Source organism: Fringilla coelebs (genome assembly GCF_963513975.1).
Source record: "Fringilla coelebs genome assembly, chromosome: Z".
Classification (NCBI taxonomy): Eukaryota; Metazoa; Chordata; class Aves; order Passeriformes; family Fringillidae; genus Fringilla; species Fringilla coelebs.
In genome coordinates this window covers 37,004,831-37,020,784 of record NC_140031.1, presented here as the reverse complement: position 1 = coordinate 37,020,784, position 15,954 = coordinate 37,004,831, and the positions used below count along the sequence as shown (strand labels likewise).

General features: G+C 40.4%; 1 protein-coding gene across 1 annotated transcript in view; it reads left to right on the top strand.

Moving 5' to 3' along the window:
- FRMD3 (FERM domain containing 3) overlaps window positions 1-15,954 on the top strand; it is a gene marked incomplete at both ends in the record, with an annotated part of 128,055 nt that overhangs the window by 82,236 nt on the left and 29,865 nt on the right. Inside the window, 2 exons of the mRNA XM_084225316.1 lie at window positions 9,368-9,465; window positions 10,670-10,793. Coding sequence (XP_084081442.1) covers window positions 9,368-9,465; window positions 10,670-10,793 — 222 coding nt within the window. The remainder of the gene's footprint in view (window positions 1-9,367; window positions 9,466-10,669; window positions 10,794-15,954) is intronic.

The following is a 15,954-nucleotide window of genomic DNA, read 5'->3' as shown; positions in this document are numbered from 1 at the left end:
GATAAGGTCTCCCCTGAGCCTCCTCTTCTCCAGGCTCAACAACCCCAGCTCCCTCAGCTGCTCCTTGTAGTATTTGTGCTTTGGACCCTTCACCAGCCTTGTTGCCTTTCTCTGGACACTTTTGAGCAATTCAATGACCTTCCTGAACTGAGTGGCCCAGAGCTGGACACAGCACTCTAGGCATGGTCCCACCAGTGCTGTGTACACGGGGACAGTCCGTACTGCCCTGGTCCTGCCGGCCGCGCTATTGCTGATACAGCTGGGATGCCATTGGCTTTCTTGGCCACCAGGACTCACTGTTAGCTCATGTTCAGTACTTTGTCAGCCCTTTCTGCCTGGACGCTGTCCAGACACTCTGACCTCAGCCTGCAGCACTGCAGGAGGCTGTTGTGGCCAAAGTGCAGGACCTAGCACTCTCATGTCATTGGATTCGGTCCATCTATCCAGCCTGTCCAGGTGCCTCTCCAGCCTGTCCTACCCTCCAGCAGATCAACACACACTCAGCTTGGTGTCACCTGCAAACTTGGTAATGGTGGACTTGGTCCCCTCATCCAGATCAGTACAGAACTGGCCCCAGCACAGACCCCTGGGGGACACCACTGGTGAGCAGCCACCAGCTGGATGCAGCACCATTCACCATCACTCTGGGCTGGCCATCCAGCCAGTTCCTAACCCAGCAAGGAGTGCACCTGTCCAAGCCTGGGCTGCCAGCTTTCCCAGGAGTGTGCTGTGGGAGACAGTGTCAAAGGCCTTGCTGAAATCCCAGTAGACAACAACCACAGCCTTTTCCTCATTCACCAGGTGGGTCCCCATATGCTCTTTATCTCTGGTCATAAAAGGAGATCAGGTTGGTCTGGCTAAACCCCTGCTGGCTGGGCCTGATCCCCTGGCCATCCTGCAGGTGCCATGTGATGGTGCTCAAGATGATCTGTTCCCTAACCTTGACAGGTTCCAAGGTCAGGCTGTCCAGCCTGTAGTTTCCTGGATCCCCCTTCTTATGAATGGGTGCCACACTGGCCAGCTTCCAGTCATCAAGGACCTCCCCAGGGAGTAAGGAGCCAGACATCCCTACCCTTGCTGTGTCTTCTGAAGAGCAAGTAACCATCCATTGAAGCGCTCCAGTTGTGCAAGCCATCCCTCCGTGTTTCCATCATAGCTTTCCTTCTGTACAATGGCTTCCAACTTCTCTTGCTTGTCACCCATGCTGCACACACTAGTGTATGTGCACGTCAGCTGGGACACTGATTTCACCCCTGACTCTGGCTTGTCACCTATGCCTTATGTCTGGAGAGCCCGTTTTCATCCCCTTCTCTATTCAAATGTTATTTAAAGTCCTCTCAATCAGCCCTGCCAGCTCATGGGCTAGAATCTTTTGGCCCTTGTTAGAGAGATGGAGTCCATCTGACTTTAGAAGGCCTGTTGCCATAAAAAGTTGCCCCATGATCAAAGTTGCATCCACCTGCTCTTGTGTGGAGCTTGTCCACTGGCTACAGGTGGATTCCTTGCATCCCTGTGGATCTCCAGGGGCACGGCTGCCTCACCATGCTTTGCACCACAGGCTGCAGAGGAATTTCAGCCCTGGAGTCTGGAGCATCTCCTGCTCCTCCTTCTCCACTGACCTTGGTGTCTGCAGAGCTGTTCCTCTCACATGTTCTTTTTTGGCTGCGGTTACATTTGTGCAATCACTTTTTCCCCCTCCCCCTTCTTAAATCCATTATCACAGCAGAGTTATCACCATTTCTGACTGGCCCAGCCTTGGCCAATGGCACATCTGTCTTGGAGCCACCAGGGATTGGCTCTGCTGGACATGGAGGAAACTTCCAGGAGCTTCTCACAGAAGCCATCCCTGTATCCCCACTGTTACCAAAGCTTAGCCATGCAAACAGCACACTCCTTTACACTGGGGCCATCTCTGAGGGTTTGAGCTCTGCTCCCTGTGTAGTATGTGGAGGGTATCAGTCTCTTCTGAATGTCACATCTGTGGCTTTCTAGGTCTGGTTATCTGTCACTTAGAGATGGTGTGAAGTCCTTCAGTTTTAGAGAATAGCGTTTAACTGGCATAATTGAGCATATCTAATGAGAGTAATAAGAGCCAGTTTTTAATTAAGCAGTAGCAACATGATGCCACATCTTTACATCTCCCCTATTCCCTGCCACACGTACCTGTGAAACATGATTTCAGTTTCTTTTCTTTTTAAATCAGCATTTGTAATGAAGTGTGACAGGACTGAGGATAGAGGCCTTGAATACATACAGTTTTGGTATTATTGTTTATTTTCTTTTCCCCTTATTTTCTTTTTAAAAATAAAAAAAGATTCTTTTTGGTTAATTCCCTTTGTTTTTCCAGGAAGCACGATAGCTTGATGGGTAGAGGTTTTCTTTTGCTATGTGCATCAAAGTGTGTACAGAAAAAAGGAATGTTCACTACAATGCCCAAGGTTAGTCTGCTGGCATGGCCTGCAAAGATAAAAAAATTGCCATGAAGAAGGTTTTACCTGCAGAAATCACTCAATGCATGGCATACACACACAGCATCACAGCAGACTCTGTGAAAAGCACAGATATTTTGCTCTGTGCCATTCTTTCCTGCTCTTGCTCACACCTGGGGAAGCCTGAGATGCTGTACATGAACAAGATGTGAACAATCAAGGGGATATGAAGAGATAGATTCAAAGACTGATCATACTTGGGCACAGATTTCTATTCTGTTATTTATTTTCAGTGTTCTTGTTTAGGTAATAAATAAATCAGTGGTTTTTATTTCTTATATATGAAAGAATCCCAGGGCCTTGTGCTGCCTTATCTTCAAATCCCTACATTTTAGTGTGTATGTATAATTAAAATGAGAGACTATAAAGTCATTTGAGGTCCCAAAGGAATGCTCTAAAATGCTATAGATAATACTGTATTAGTGGCAATCCATGATTATTATAGAAAAAAAAAAACAGTTCTAGAAGAGGGCATGGGCGAATAGCTGGTGGAATTAACCAAATATGGATGATTTCAACTTGCTTTCATCATGCCCTTTTTCCCTAACCCAGATTCCCTAATCCAAGAAGCAGTTCTTCAATGACTAGTCTGTCATAAATCAGTGTCACAAGTATAGCAGGAAAAGCAGAGGAAAAAATTGTTTAATTGGAAGTCATATAAAATGACCAAGACTTGGAGTATGTAAACATGGCACACTCAGTGTTTGTCTAGTCCAGTCTCATTTAGCTGTACTTGATATTGCCATGTGCAATATTAAGGAAGGTGCTTTTCCCTCCAGAAGCAGGAGGCCAGTTGAGTTTGACAGTGGTTGTTAATGCTGGAATGGATCTGGTTCTTAATGCCTCAATACCAAGTGATTAATTTGCAAGTTGGAAATCTGTGCAATGTATTTGTGCTATTAACCAATAGCTCTGAAGTGAGTTCATACGAGCTGGGCCTGTGCTGCTAGCCCTGTTCTAGACATCACTTAGGAATACCTCTGTTCTTCCTGGTACCCTGTTCTGCTCTTCTTGAAGTGTGCAGTCATAGCTATGCTTTGGTAGCTATGAAAGTCCACTTACCTATTTTGCCTTTGTCAAGGACACTTTGCCAGTTGCCAAGCGAGTTTATAGTTTTAATAGTATTGCAGTCATAATCAGATTGAATAGCATAAATCTGAAAAGTGAGTGTTTTGTTAGTAAGAGCACTTGATGCCTCAGGCTTGCAGATAACATTCAGAGTAGGGAAAGAATTACCAAGAAGGGTCATGTTTTTTTAGCACAGATTGTACCTGAGGGAGAAGAGACCTTGAACACGTTCAGAGCTCTTCTTGTGCTCCTCTGAGAAGGCAGAATGGCAGAGAAGGTGCAGTCCAGTCATGGTGTTTTGCAGAAAAGACTATTCCAGTGCTGTGGTGGGACTTTCATGTAGTCAGGAGCCAAAACAATTGTCTGCTTTACTCATTAGTGAAATTAATTATTAATTAACAATAAAGATTTTTTTTCCCCAGTAGCCTGTGCTGTCAAGAAACTAACTGGGATGGTAATTTACCACCCTTTTCCCAAGGAAAGACCATACAGGCATATACCAGCTCTGATGCCAGGGGTACAAACCCATGTCTTGGTAGCTGCAAGTGGCAGTCATAATCCTGACCATAGAAATCAGAGATTTGAGATGACTGGAAGCTGTTATTAAAGCCACCTTCCTATCCCCCCAACCCATGGCATAAAATGAAGTACTTCTGTCTGAAGGAATAGGTTTGGGCATTATTACCAGGAATCCACAATTTTGGCAGTATAGCAGGGGTATAGGTTCAGAATGGAGATATGGAGTACGGATGCCTTCATTATGTTTTGCATCCTTAGCATTAGTATATTTCTTCAGGAGGTGTAGAACAAGAAGTGTGATTCTTCCTACAGTTGCCTGTTAACACAGAACTAGTCATGCAGTTTCTCAAGTATGATAACAAGGTGATTTCTACTACTTTTGATGTTAGATATTTTAAGAGAAGTAGAATTTTCCTTTTCCTTGTGTTTGGATGAAGATTATGCTTTGAAATCATGATAGATATGCCCCCAGTTCCTAATTCCTCTACTAAAATTTGGCTTATGACTGATGAGAGAAGTTAAAAAGGGCAACTGCTGTACTGGCATGAGTGTGGCATGCTTATGGTCATGTGTATCTTTTACAGATGCAGAGCTGTTTTACAAATGGGTTTAAGCCATGCTATCATGAGCAGAACTCTCCTACTGTTTCAAAATACCAAGAAATCTAATAGATGATCTCCTTCCTATCCAATATCACTAAAGGGTTTTGGAATTGTTATATTGGGACTTTGAACTCTTCAATTAAGGCAAATTCATTTTAGTATTATTTTCTGGATATTTTGCCCATATTTGTGTAATCATTCTTTTTTTTATACTTGGTAATACTGTTTTTCTTCACAATCTTCTGAGGCAGTTGGTTTACTATCTGCTATGGCAAGTGCTTTCTTTCCTCTGCCTTAAGCAATTTCCCAATTTCACTGATTTTCTCCTAGCTCTAGTGTGGAGGATTCAGTGGATAGTAGTTCTTCATTTGCCTTTCCCACTACCTCATGATTTCAGAAGACTCACTGTTATTCTCCCTTAATGACCATCTTGCCCTATAAGGGAGGCTCTGTCTTCTCATTCATTTTAGTTCCTCTCTATTAATCATGTTCAGCTATGTCCTACTCAGGCTGAAGGGACCAGAGCTAGGTAAAAAATTCAAGGTGTGATTTCTCCAAGACTTTAAGTACTGGCAAAATGCCCCTCTGTCTTTTTCACAATATCATTCCCAGTGATGCCCAACATTATCTTGGCTTTGTTTTTGGCTGCTTCTGCACCCTGAGTTAATGATTTCAGTGATGACTTTTTCTTATTTTAAAATATATCAAAATCTGTCTTAAGTATTAGCAAATAAGTAAGCAATATATTAGCTAATATAGTCACAGAATCAATTAGATTGGAAAAGATATCTGAGATCACTGAGTCTAACCTATGATTTAAAACCACCATGTTCAGTACACCATGGGCACTGAGTGCCACATCCAGACTTATCTTAAACCCCTCCAGGGACAGTGATTCCACCACCTCTCTGGGCAGCCCATTCTAAAGCCTAATCATCCATTCTGTGAAGAACTTCTTCCTAATGTCCAACCTAAAGCTCCCCTGGTGCAGCTTAAGACTGTGGACTGTTGTCCTGACTCTGGATGCCTGGGAGAAGAGACCAAGCCCCACCTGGCTGCACCCTCCTCCTGCAGCTGTGGAGAGCGATAAGGTCTCCCCTGAGCCTCCTCTTCTCCAGGCTCAACAACCCCAGCTTCCTCAGCTGCTCCTTGTAGTATTTGTGCTCCAGTTCCTTTCCTAGTCTTTTTGTCCTTCTCTGGACTTGCTCCAGCACCTCATTGTCCTTTTTGAAGTGAGGATCCCAAAACTTGACACGCGACTATAGGTGTGATCTCACCAGTGCTGAGTACAGAGGGCAAATGACCTCTCTAGTCCCTTTGGACACACTGTTCTTGATAAAGGCTGAGATGCCATTGGCCTTCTTGGACACACTGCTGGCTCGTGTTTGCCTTTTTCTCTTCATGGCTCCGTAAAGCATAAAAAAGATGTTCTCTTTTTTTTTTTGATATTGCATACCAGTACATAGTAGTTAGTGTTTAGTGGAGATTCATATGCTCTGGCAGGAAACCTGTGCTCCTGCAGTGTACTTGATGATATCTGCTGTGGAAGACAAAATGCAAAGTTGGTATTCAGAATAATATGCATAAAGAAGCCAAAAATTCTTCTAGGTAGAAGGACACCCAATCCAGGAATATTGTAAACACGTTCATTTGCCTTCTGCCACTCTGTACCACACACAGCACCATGGAAAAGAGTAGTGAGTCAAAGTCAGACAGCATGCTGAGATAGCAATTTTTGAAGAATTCCTGGATCTCTAGAAATGACCATATCTGTCAGCTGGAAAGATTGCTACAACAGTGGGAGATACATTTGCTATGGGAATAAACTGTATTAAGCGACTTGAACAAAGAAAAAACCACTATGTGGCCAAATCACAAGGTTTGGCTGTGGGAAAGCCTTCTTGCCTCACTGAACACCTTAAAATAGATAAATTGTCTGTTAAGCAGCTAGCAACATGGTCTCTGGGGGTCATGATGCCTGCTTAAAAACAAGAATAGATATTGCTGACCCTTAATCTGCACTACAGGAAAGGTTTGGCCAACCTGAAGTTGAGTCATCTGTACTGCAAACAGACGATAGATGGAAATGAGGTTATTTCAATGAGAGACATTTGTGAATGCAAGCATAAGTTTACTAGCTTCTTATTAAGCTTGGATACTTAGGGCAGTAAATCAGGTTATAAAGATATGCCAGGGCTTGGAAAAAACAGCTATGGTGGAAGGACACATGAAGAAGCAAAATCAGTTATTTTGCAAGTTATTTCTGTAAGTGTATGCAGTTTTAAGTACATACACACACCTTAGTGAATTTAGGAGTCAGGGTTTTTTTTTCATGAGTTTTTGCTGACCCGGGTCATAAATTACTACGTCAGTATTATAGGAAATGTCTGAAGTTTAGTGAGCCTTTGGTAAAATGTGCAAAAATTCCTTTCAATTGAAAATACATTTATCTTTTTTCATTTGAAAGAGCTCTAAAGTCAGTCCTGTTCCCGGCTGCCCTTCTTGCTTTGGAGATCTCAGCCTGTCTTCACATGACAGGTGCTCTGGCCCTCTGATCAGTTTGGTGCCTCTTCTCTGGATTTGTTCCAGCAAGTCCTTCTCTTTCTTGTGTTGCAGACCCCAGAGCTGGATGGGAGGGGAAGTCTCACCAGAGCAGAGTAGAGGGACAGAATCCCCTCCCTTGATCTGCTGCTCATACCTCTTCTGATGCAGCCCAACGTAAGATTGGCTTTCTGGGCTGTCATTGCACACTCTTGGGTCATGTTGAGCTTTTCATCCACCAACATCCCCAACCCCTTCTTTTCTGGGGCGCTCTCAATTCATTCTCCATCTGGCCTGTGATTGTGCTTTGGACTGCCCTGCCCCACAAGCAGGACCTTACAGCTGGCCTTGTTGAGATTTCCACAGTTGTGTGTGGAAGCAGGTTGTTTCTCAAGCCTGTTAAGGTCCCTCTGGATGGCATCACTTCCCTCCAGCTATGTTAACAGACCCCCACACAGCTCGGTTTTGTTGGCAGATGACACTGAGGATCTTTGATTGTGGTCAGTAACAAACTATTTGCTTAGAAATGACACATGTTGATCTGTTGACCTCACAGCTTGGCTAACAAGCCATACTCTCAAACCTTGGGTGGGGTTTTTGGCACTGCTTAAAAGCTGAACGCAGTTTGTGACCAGCTAATGGTCACTCTGGAGAATGGCATCCCATTTTTTCACCCTGGAAAATCTTATCAAAATTTTTTTGTGTAGGGACTGCTCAGTTGCCCACGTTATATACGGTATTTACAGCAACATACTGAACGTTTTCTGGTACACTGTCATTGCAAATTAAGAATTTTTACTTTATCTCACTGAGGCCTCTGGTGCACTCTGTTAAAGTAGTTCCTCTGGGATCTACCTGTAGAATAGCAGTACACACATACAAACAAACATTGTGAGCTGTTACTGGACATTGATTACAGGGGGGGGAAAAAAGATGCTGAAAAAAAAAAAAAAGCCCTGAAGTGTAGAGATCCTGTAGATCTTGCAATGCAATGAAGGGATGTGTTTATGATGAGAGAAGATAGCTTTCCTACAGTTGATAACTATATCCCATTTATTGTATTCAATAAAAAGGAAAAGTGAAAAGTTTCTTTTGTCCTTCAGATAGTATTTCCAGGCTTGCTCTTGATGCAGAAGCTCATTATATGACCAAGTAACAGAAGAAGGTAACTTGCACAAATTATGTCTGACATTGGTGTCACTCATAAACTACATTTTTATTGGCTATGCTGTATGTTGCTCAAGGTTGGAGAGGATTGGCAGTGTCAAGGAATGTCCTGATGGCCTGCAGAAGCCATTGAGTCTTGATAGAACCCCCTAGATGGTAGATTTTGTCTAGTTAAAGCAGTGTTTAAATAGATTATTTTCCCAGAGGGGGAAATGGCTGAATGGTGTGGCCGTAACCTGCTAGGTGCTGGGAAAGAAGCTGTGAGTGGTAGAAGCTCTCTGTGGTAGGAGGCAGAGGACAGCTAGAAGGAAACTTTTGTTTTCTTCTCCCCATTTCTTTAGAGAAAGTTGAATGGGAGAGGTCCCCCGTGCTGGGGCTCTTTAGGCCTCATGAAGTTATTGCTGCCTTCAAACTTCACCTGGAATTCTTTACAGATTAAAAAAAAAAACCAAAAAACCCCAAACCAAACCAAACCAAACAAAAAAACCCAACAAAAACAAAACACCAAAAAACCCAAACCAAAACCAAAAACAATCTCAAAACCAGAGGAGGAAAAAGTCTCCACTGTGGTCAGTGTGCTATTTTTCCTACAGTAAGAGAAAGATTTCCTTGTACAAACTTGTATATAATGAGAACCGGGGTGCTCAAACTAGCTTACATTACCATAATTTATTTCACATTATTAATGACCATTGTAATAGATACATTTTACGTAAAACGTGTTCTATGACATTTTATGTGGGGTTTTGTTATTTTTGCCCTTATTATTTCACTGTTACTGAAAAAAAAATCTATTTACCTCTATTTTTTTCTTGCGGTTGTGTTTTGCCTCTTTTTCCCGCGGTTGTGTTTTGCCTCTTATTTATTTTGAAATAACAAGAGAAATATTCAAAATAGTTGCATAGCTGGTTTCACACTGATATGTAAAATCTGTTACAAAAAGATAGCACATTGTTTCTAAATTTTTAAATAATGTTTCAGATACCTCTTATACCTACAAATAAAAAGGGACATTTTCCATGGCCGTTTGCTCTGTTCCTTTTCTGATGCCGCCTACTTGGGTGCCTGTATAGTCCAAGGTAAGTATGAACAGCAGGCTTCTTTAGATACTTCACTTTGGTTCTAGCAAATAAGCAATGCAAAACTTGTGTGACTACAGCTAGCAGTAACTTGTTGTTGTTGTTGTACTGTTTCCCTTATTGATATGCACTGTGAAGTGTTGTAAGTAATTCAGCCAGTTAGCCAAAGAAGTGGAGCTTAAAAAATTAAACCAAATAAATTATCTTAGCATTTTAGTGAAGAAGCATGGCACCATTGTTAGGTTCCACTTACCAAAAGAGAAAAACTCCATTCTGAATCCTGAATGGAAATGTAGCCTATTCTGTTTGAATTAAGCAGGAAAAAGTGTCATTTGATGCCCTTTCTTATGTTAAAGAAGATCTGTGTGATGTTGGAATCTCTGACAAAAATAGAAGATGTAATTCAAGGGGAAAGAAATTTTAGGTAATTTTTCCTCAACTTTTTTTTTTTCCCCCTTTCTCTCTCCATCATTTCCTTAAGACCAAATTCAGATAGATGTCTTGAATTGTTCAGAGAGGAATAATCATCTATATGTCTGATTAGGGAAATCATATGTGTGAAAGTTCCCTTTATTCTGCCTTAAGGTGAATGAAGCTCTTAATGCATTAGAAAGCAGTATATCCAAACCAAAACTGAGCCCAGCTCTTATTAAATGAGACTCATTCAGAAAATTAGAACACCAAATGCCAGGTTTGTGTACCTGAGTGACACATCTCTTAGAAGTAAAATCAAGTTCTGCCCATTAGCTTGATTAATACTGTGGCCTGTGTTTCTCTGCTAGAACAGAATTAGGACCTGTCCATGCTAGTGTAGATAATTTATGTGAAAAAGGGGCAAATCGGGAACCCATTATTTTAGATCTGCCTGGTACCAGAAAAATAGATACTCAAAGGGAAACATTGCCAAAGCTTCTGTTTTACAGAGCATTTTCTGCCACAGAAAATAGTTCAGTATTTCTAATTAATGCAGTAGTTAATAAAGCATTGAACTTCTCTTGAAACTCATTGATTAAAGTGACAGATATAAGGATTTTGTTGTTTCAGTTAGTTATAAATTCCTCAAAGAACCATTTCTTGAGATATACTGGATTCTTACTGAGCGTGGAAGTACCTTGAATTACAGCGCATTTATTGACTTATTTCCCTATTAATTAATGTTGCAATTCAATTTTTCTGTTTTGTTTTGTGTTTTGGATCTGTTCAGCTGAGCTTGGTGATTATGATCCTGATGAACACCCAGAGAATTACATCAGTGACTTCAGGATTTTCCCGAAGCAGTCACAAAAGCTTGAGAAGAAAATAGCTGAAATGCATAAAAACGAATTCAGGTAATTTATAATGCTGTTTGATAAAGAGACAGCTAAGAAATACTTTTATCTCTTTCCAAGTAGCGTATGTTAACTTAGGAGGGTTTGTTACATGAATTATAATAGAAGCTCTACCAATATGCTGTTTTATAGGCTGTATTTGAAAATGCGGTTTCAGCTTAGGGGGCTTTCTTTGCCTGTTAACCTTCATTAATCATAGCTGATTCCTGCATGACTGCTGGTAATTTAGATTTCATTTGCTTGAAATGTAGGTCTGGTTAGTGGGAACAGCTCTCATGGTCAGAGCTGCTCTAGTTGATTAGTGGAATAACATCTTTCATTTAGGTAGCACACGTTTCTTGCTCAGAAATTTCTGTCTGTAGTGCAATTCTAACATTCTTGGTAGATATTGACCTGATTGAAACTATAATTAGGTTATTTTATCTGTCGGTGGTTAACATAGTGGTGAATTGCACAGACATGTATTTAAGTAACTTCCTTGGAAGACTAAGACTCTCTGCATGCTCTTTTTTCTGTCCTAAACTTTTAGTACTGCAGCAAAAGGCAAAGGAGAAAACAGATTAGTCAATAGTTTGGTTTTTAAGTTAAATGAGTTTCATGGGAGAAAGAGCAGTGAGCTGTGCAACTATACCCTCTTCAGGGTTTTTAGTGAATGACATGCAGAGTGTCTAGAGGGAGACTTCATGAGGCCCTCAGCGTCTTTCTTAGTTAAGAATGGTCCTCAGAACACAGGGAAAGGCACAGGATGTGTAGAAAATCAAATGAAATCCAATTATTAATTACATAAACTAAAAGGGCATTTTTAATTGAAAGATTACAAAGCCCTTTGCACTAGCTGACTCTGTGTTCTGTTTTCATATTTCGACATATGCAAAGAAAGGAGAAAAATTCCTTTTCAGGAGAGTTAAAGCTTAAAACACTTTTTATTTACAGAAGCCTATAAAAGTTCAACACTCATGACAATATGCTTGCCAGTATAAATGTGTCTTCTCTTTTTTTTTTTTATTATGGAACCTATATTCTTTGTATTTCTTTCAGTTAAGTCTTGTTTTAAATGGTATTTATCTAACAGTTTTTAAAGCAGTTCAGCCTGTACGGTACACAGACCCATAGAAACAATGTTTTAAAATAAGAATACCTTATTTTACTGCCAGTTTTTTTTCCATGCAGTGTCTACAGATAAATTCAACATTGAAAAACAAGCTATTTCATCATTTTAGCCAGTGGCTATTGAAAATTCTGGTAAATTCAGTCTTTCAAGAACAGGTTCATGCTTTACTTAAATTAGGAGAAGAGACGGAAAGCTGGTGGGCCCGTACTGGTGGTTTTACATTTTGTAACACTGGGAGAAATGTATTTTTCTGTGTTGGTTTGCCTTTTTATGAATGTGTAATTCTGCACATCCTTTGTGAATGCAGTCATCTAGTTCTCCTGTTACGAATAACCACACACATTTTTAGCTCATCTTTTAAATCCCCTTTCCTGTGGGTGTAATCTGTGTAACTTGTGACAGTAAATGTTATCAACTTTCACACAGGTCCCTCTGGGATTCTCCAGGTCCTGAATTCCTTCCATCATTGGTTGCTCAGCACATGAGGATGTCCCTGAATTTCTTCAGTAGTCTTGTCAAGGGACACTATTCATTATTGACTTTTGGAAATCAGATGGTATCAGGTTGCCTTTTTTTGCTTGTGGATCTTCTAGTTCCTACAAAAAAAACCCCAAAAAAATCCCAAAACAAAAAAAAAAACCCCAAAACAAACCAGGAGGTGTTTGAGGCATAACTATGTTTCATAGCAGAAGTGTTCTCATATATTCCATATATTGTTCTCATATATTCTCATTATATGTTCCTGAATTTGTTTTCTATTCTATATTTTACCAATTTGTATGTTATGAATTTTTGGCTCAGTGGCTTGCAGCTCTTTGCAGCTCCCAAGAACTGCCATCTTTCTTTCCTGTTTTCTCTGCTTATGTCAGCATCTTGTGTGCCTTACCTATTTGTCTATTAGCAGAGAATAAAAGCAGTTTCAGAGCTATCTGGGGAGCTGTTATTTGATAATTTCCCACTGCAGCTCTTTGTCTTCCCCAAACTGATCATCCCCTAACATTTTTTCACATCAGACATTTGCCAGTCATGGAAGTTTTACCTTTTTATGGATATTTAATTCCATGGTTCTCTATTCTAGCAGTACAAATTAAAAAAACATATCTGACATATTATGAAGCATACAGGGAGGGTTCCAGTGCTAGATTATCAGATTTTGGTATAACTAGCTGGTAAAAAATTATAGGAAAAAAGAGGCTTGTCTCTGGCATTAGCACCTGTGTTTCTATGCATTCTTCAGCAACTCAAATTTTCTGATAACAATTAATATTGGGCCGCTCAGTGAGTACTTTTAAGAGTTGCAATGGGTCCCTCAGGTCTTTTCTTACAAGACACTTGAGTGACATGTTAGCTGGCAGCTAACATGTGAGAAGAACGGAGGAGACTGAGAGCCTTTTTAATCCAGCTGCCATTCATCTGCCTTCAGAATTGTAACCTCTCAGGTTCAGCTCTGTAAGCCAGATTCTTTGTTTTATTTCACCTGTGTAAACCAAGCAAAGATGATGACATCTCTCTCCAGCAGTAGGCTCCATATCACCAAAGCCTTGGAAGAGGCCAGTTCTTCTCTGAATCCTGTGTAAACCTCCTTAAGACATGTTCATTGGACCCAACTTCTCTTCTGTCCTACAGAAAGATGGAAGAATTTAGCTTTAGAAAGGAGCATGAAGATCAAGAGGGGAGTATCTCAGAAGCAACAGTAGGGTACTGTGACAGCATCCAGTGACTCATTCAGTGTTATTTAGAAGCCTTTATTAATTACTTAAAGCAGATGTGTGACAGGGTATCATTATTTCTTATTGGCTTTGGCTATGAGGTCATCACTGGATTTAACAAAATATAATCCATTGTGTGACTTTCTGTTGCACTCAGTTGCAAAAATATAAATGTGACAGACAGAAATTCATGGCAGGTTTGTTGAGTTCTGGTTGTCTTGTGAATCTTAATTAATTATTCTTCCCTCATTAAGGGAGGGGGAGCTACAGAACATGATAAAACACAGAATTAAAAAATAGCTTCTAATGAATTTGATATCACGTCTTAAGTCCTTTAACAGAGTTTTTTACTCTGATAAACTTCCCTAGTTTTGGAAAGATACCTTACATCCAGAGCTCCCACAGTCTAGGCACCAGAAAATACAGAGATTTTTAAGGGAAATATTGATATACATCCCTAACAAGGGAACTTATGTTTATAAGACTAATGTTTTGGTAGGGTTTTTCTTCTGATTTTTATATGCCATCTGAAAACTATTATTCCATTTTTAGTTCTGATATGAAATATTGCACCATATATTTATGGAAATGTTATGCAAAAAGCCTTGAATTTACTGAAAGCCCCCCACAAATATTTACTTTTTCAAAGTTACGTGACCTGTTCAAATGCCTGTTTTCAATGCTGAACTCATGTAGGTAAATATAAGGTTTTTTTATTCCCTTGGATGGTCAGTGTGGATGCAGGTTTGAGATATCTGAGTGTTACTGAATAGGCTTTTATCTCTACTTTGTGTATCAAATAATTTGTAGGAATCATATGTGAAAGACTGTCTTTTAGGAGAAGAAAATTTTTCTCTGAGGGTGTGAAATCACTGCCATTTTCTGATAATAACTATCTCAAAAATGTTAAGATAAAGGGAGTATTTTCTTGAAAACCAGAGTAGCAAATTATTGCTTCTCTTTGATCCGTGCTAAAAGAGAAGTGTTTTTTAAATTTGTTTTGAAAAGCATATAACATTTTTATCCTTTGCTGCATCATCTACATTGTAACTACTCAGTGAGGATTTAAGCAATTTACTGTGCTCCTTTGACTCTTACTGTGTTCCCTCAGCCATCCCATCAGCTCCCTTGTGGCTTTTACACTGGTGCCAGCAGGAGCACAGGATATCCCAGTCTCCACCAATGTGGCTCTCCAGCTCTTGTGCAGCTGTCAGTGGAGCCACTGGCAAGCATAACTGTAAATGTTACTGTCTGAGTACAGTCTGGGAGGCTGTCCTAAAAGACTTGGCAATGGTGGCTAGAAAATGCTTTTCTTTGTGGGTGTTAATAAAATTTCATTCAGGATTAAACAACTTCTTGCATGTTGTAAATATTGAAATTCAGCATATATTGAATACATTAAAATGCACTAAAACAAAATTTTGATTTAGCTGGTCCAGAATTAGGTGGATTTGTTTCATTTAAGTGCTTCTCACAGTTAAAAGTTCATATTATATTGTTTTATGCGTAGCGCTGGTAGCCAGTCATGAACACCTTAAATTTATCTTCTAGTAGTACCTTAATCACTTTGGTACCTAACAGCCTCGTATGCACTAAGGGAATTCAATTGAAAGGATAGACAGTATGCTCCAAAACTTGCAAGTCATGTTACAGGAGACAGAAGCCACTTTTCTGGGGATCAAGGATCTGTTGAGGTTTATGTGGAGCTGAAGGGGATGTCTGGAACAGAGCAGGGCTTGGGCTGCTGCAGGGATAAGTGCCTTCCAGGCCTCAGGGCCCAAAGTATTTTGAGTTCCTGATAATACAAAATATACTGAGGGCTTTGGAGGACTGAATCCCGGGCTTTCTTCATTTCAGCTTTGGTATCGCATGCTGCCTAACTTTCCCAGTGAAATAATTTAGATTTATCTATCAGGCTGTATCTTGGCCACTGTCACTGCTTGAAAAAGAACTAATTCCCTAAGTATCAAAAGATCATTGTGTGTGGTGTAATAGGTGAATAATTTGTTTCTATTCTGCTACATTTCCCCAGTGTTTTCACTCCAGAATTCATATCAGTTGTAACCTGGATGAATCAGAGAGATGGCTGGAATGTAGTCACCTAGTCCTTTCCCTGAAGCATTCCATGTGTGCCGGTTTCCTCAAAGCTTTTTTCTTCCAAGCCATATTTCTTCTGACCAAAGTGTGCTTAAAACCAATTCAAAGCATGGAACTGTTCTTGTAATTCTGGTTTCACTAACTAGAAAATAGTAAGAGCGAGATGCTGTTTTGTTCGATTAACGTTTGCATGGTACAGAGAATATTTCCAGAAGCTTTATGGTGGGGCACAGCTTTTCCTGAG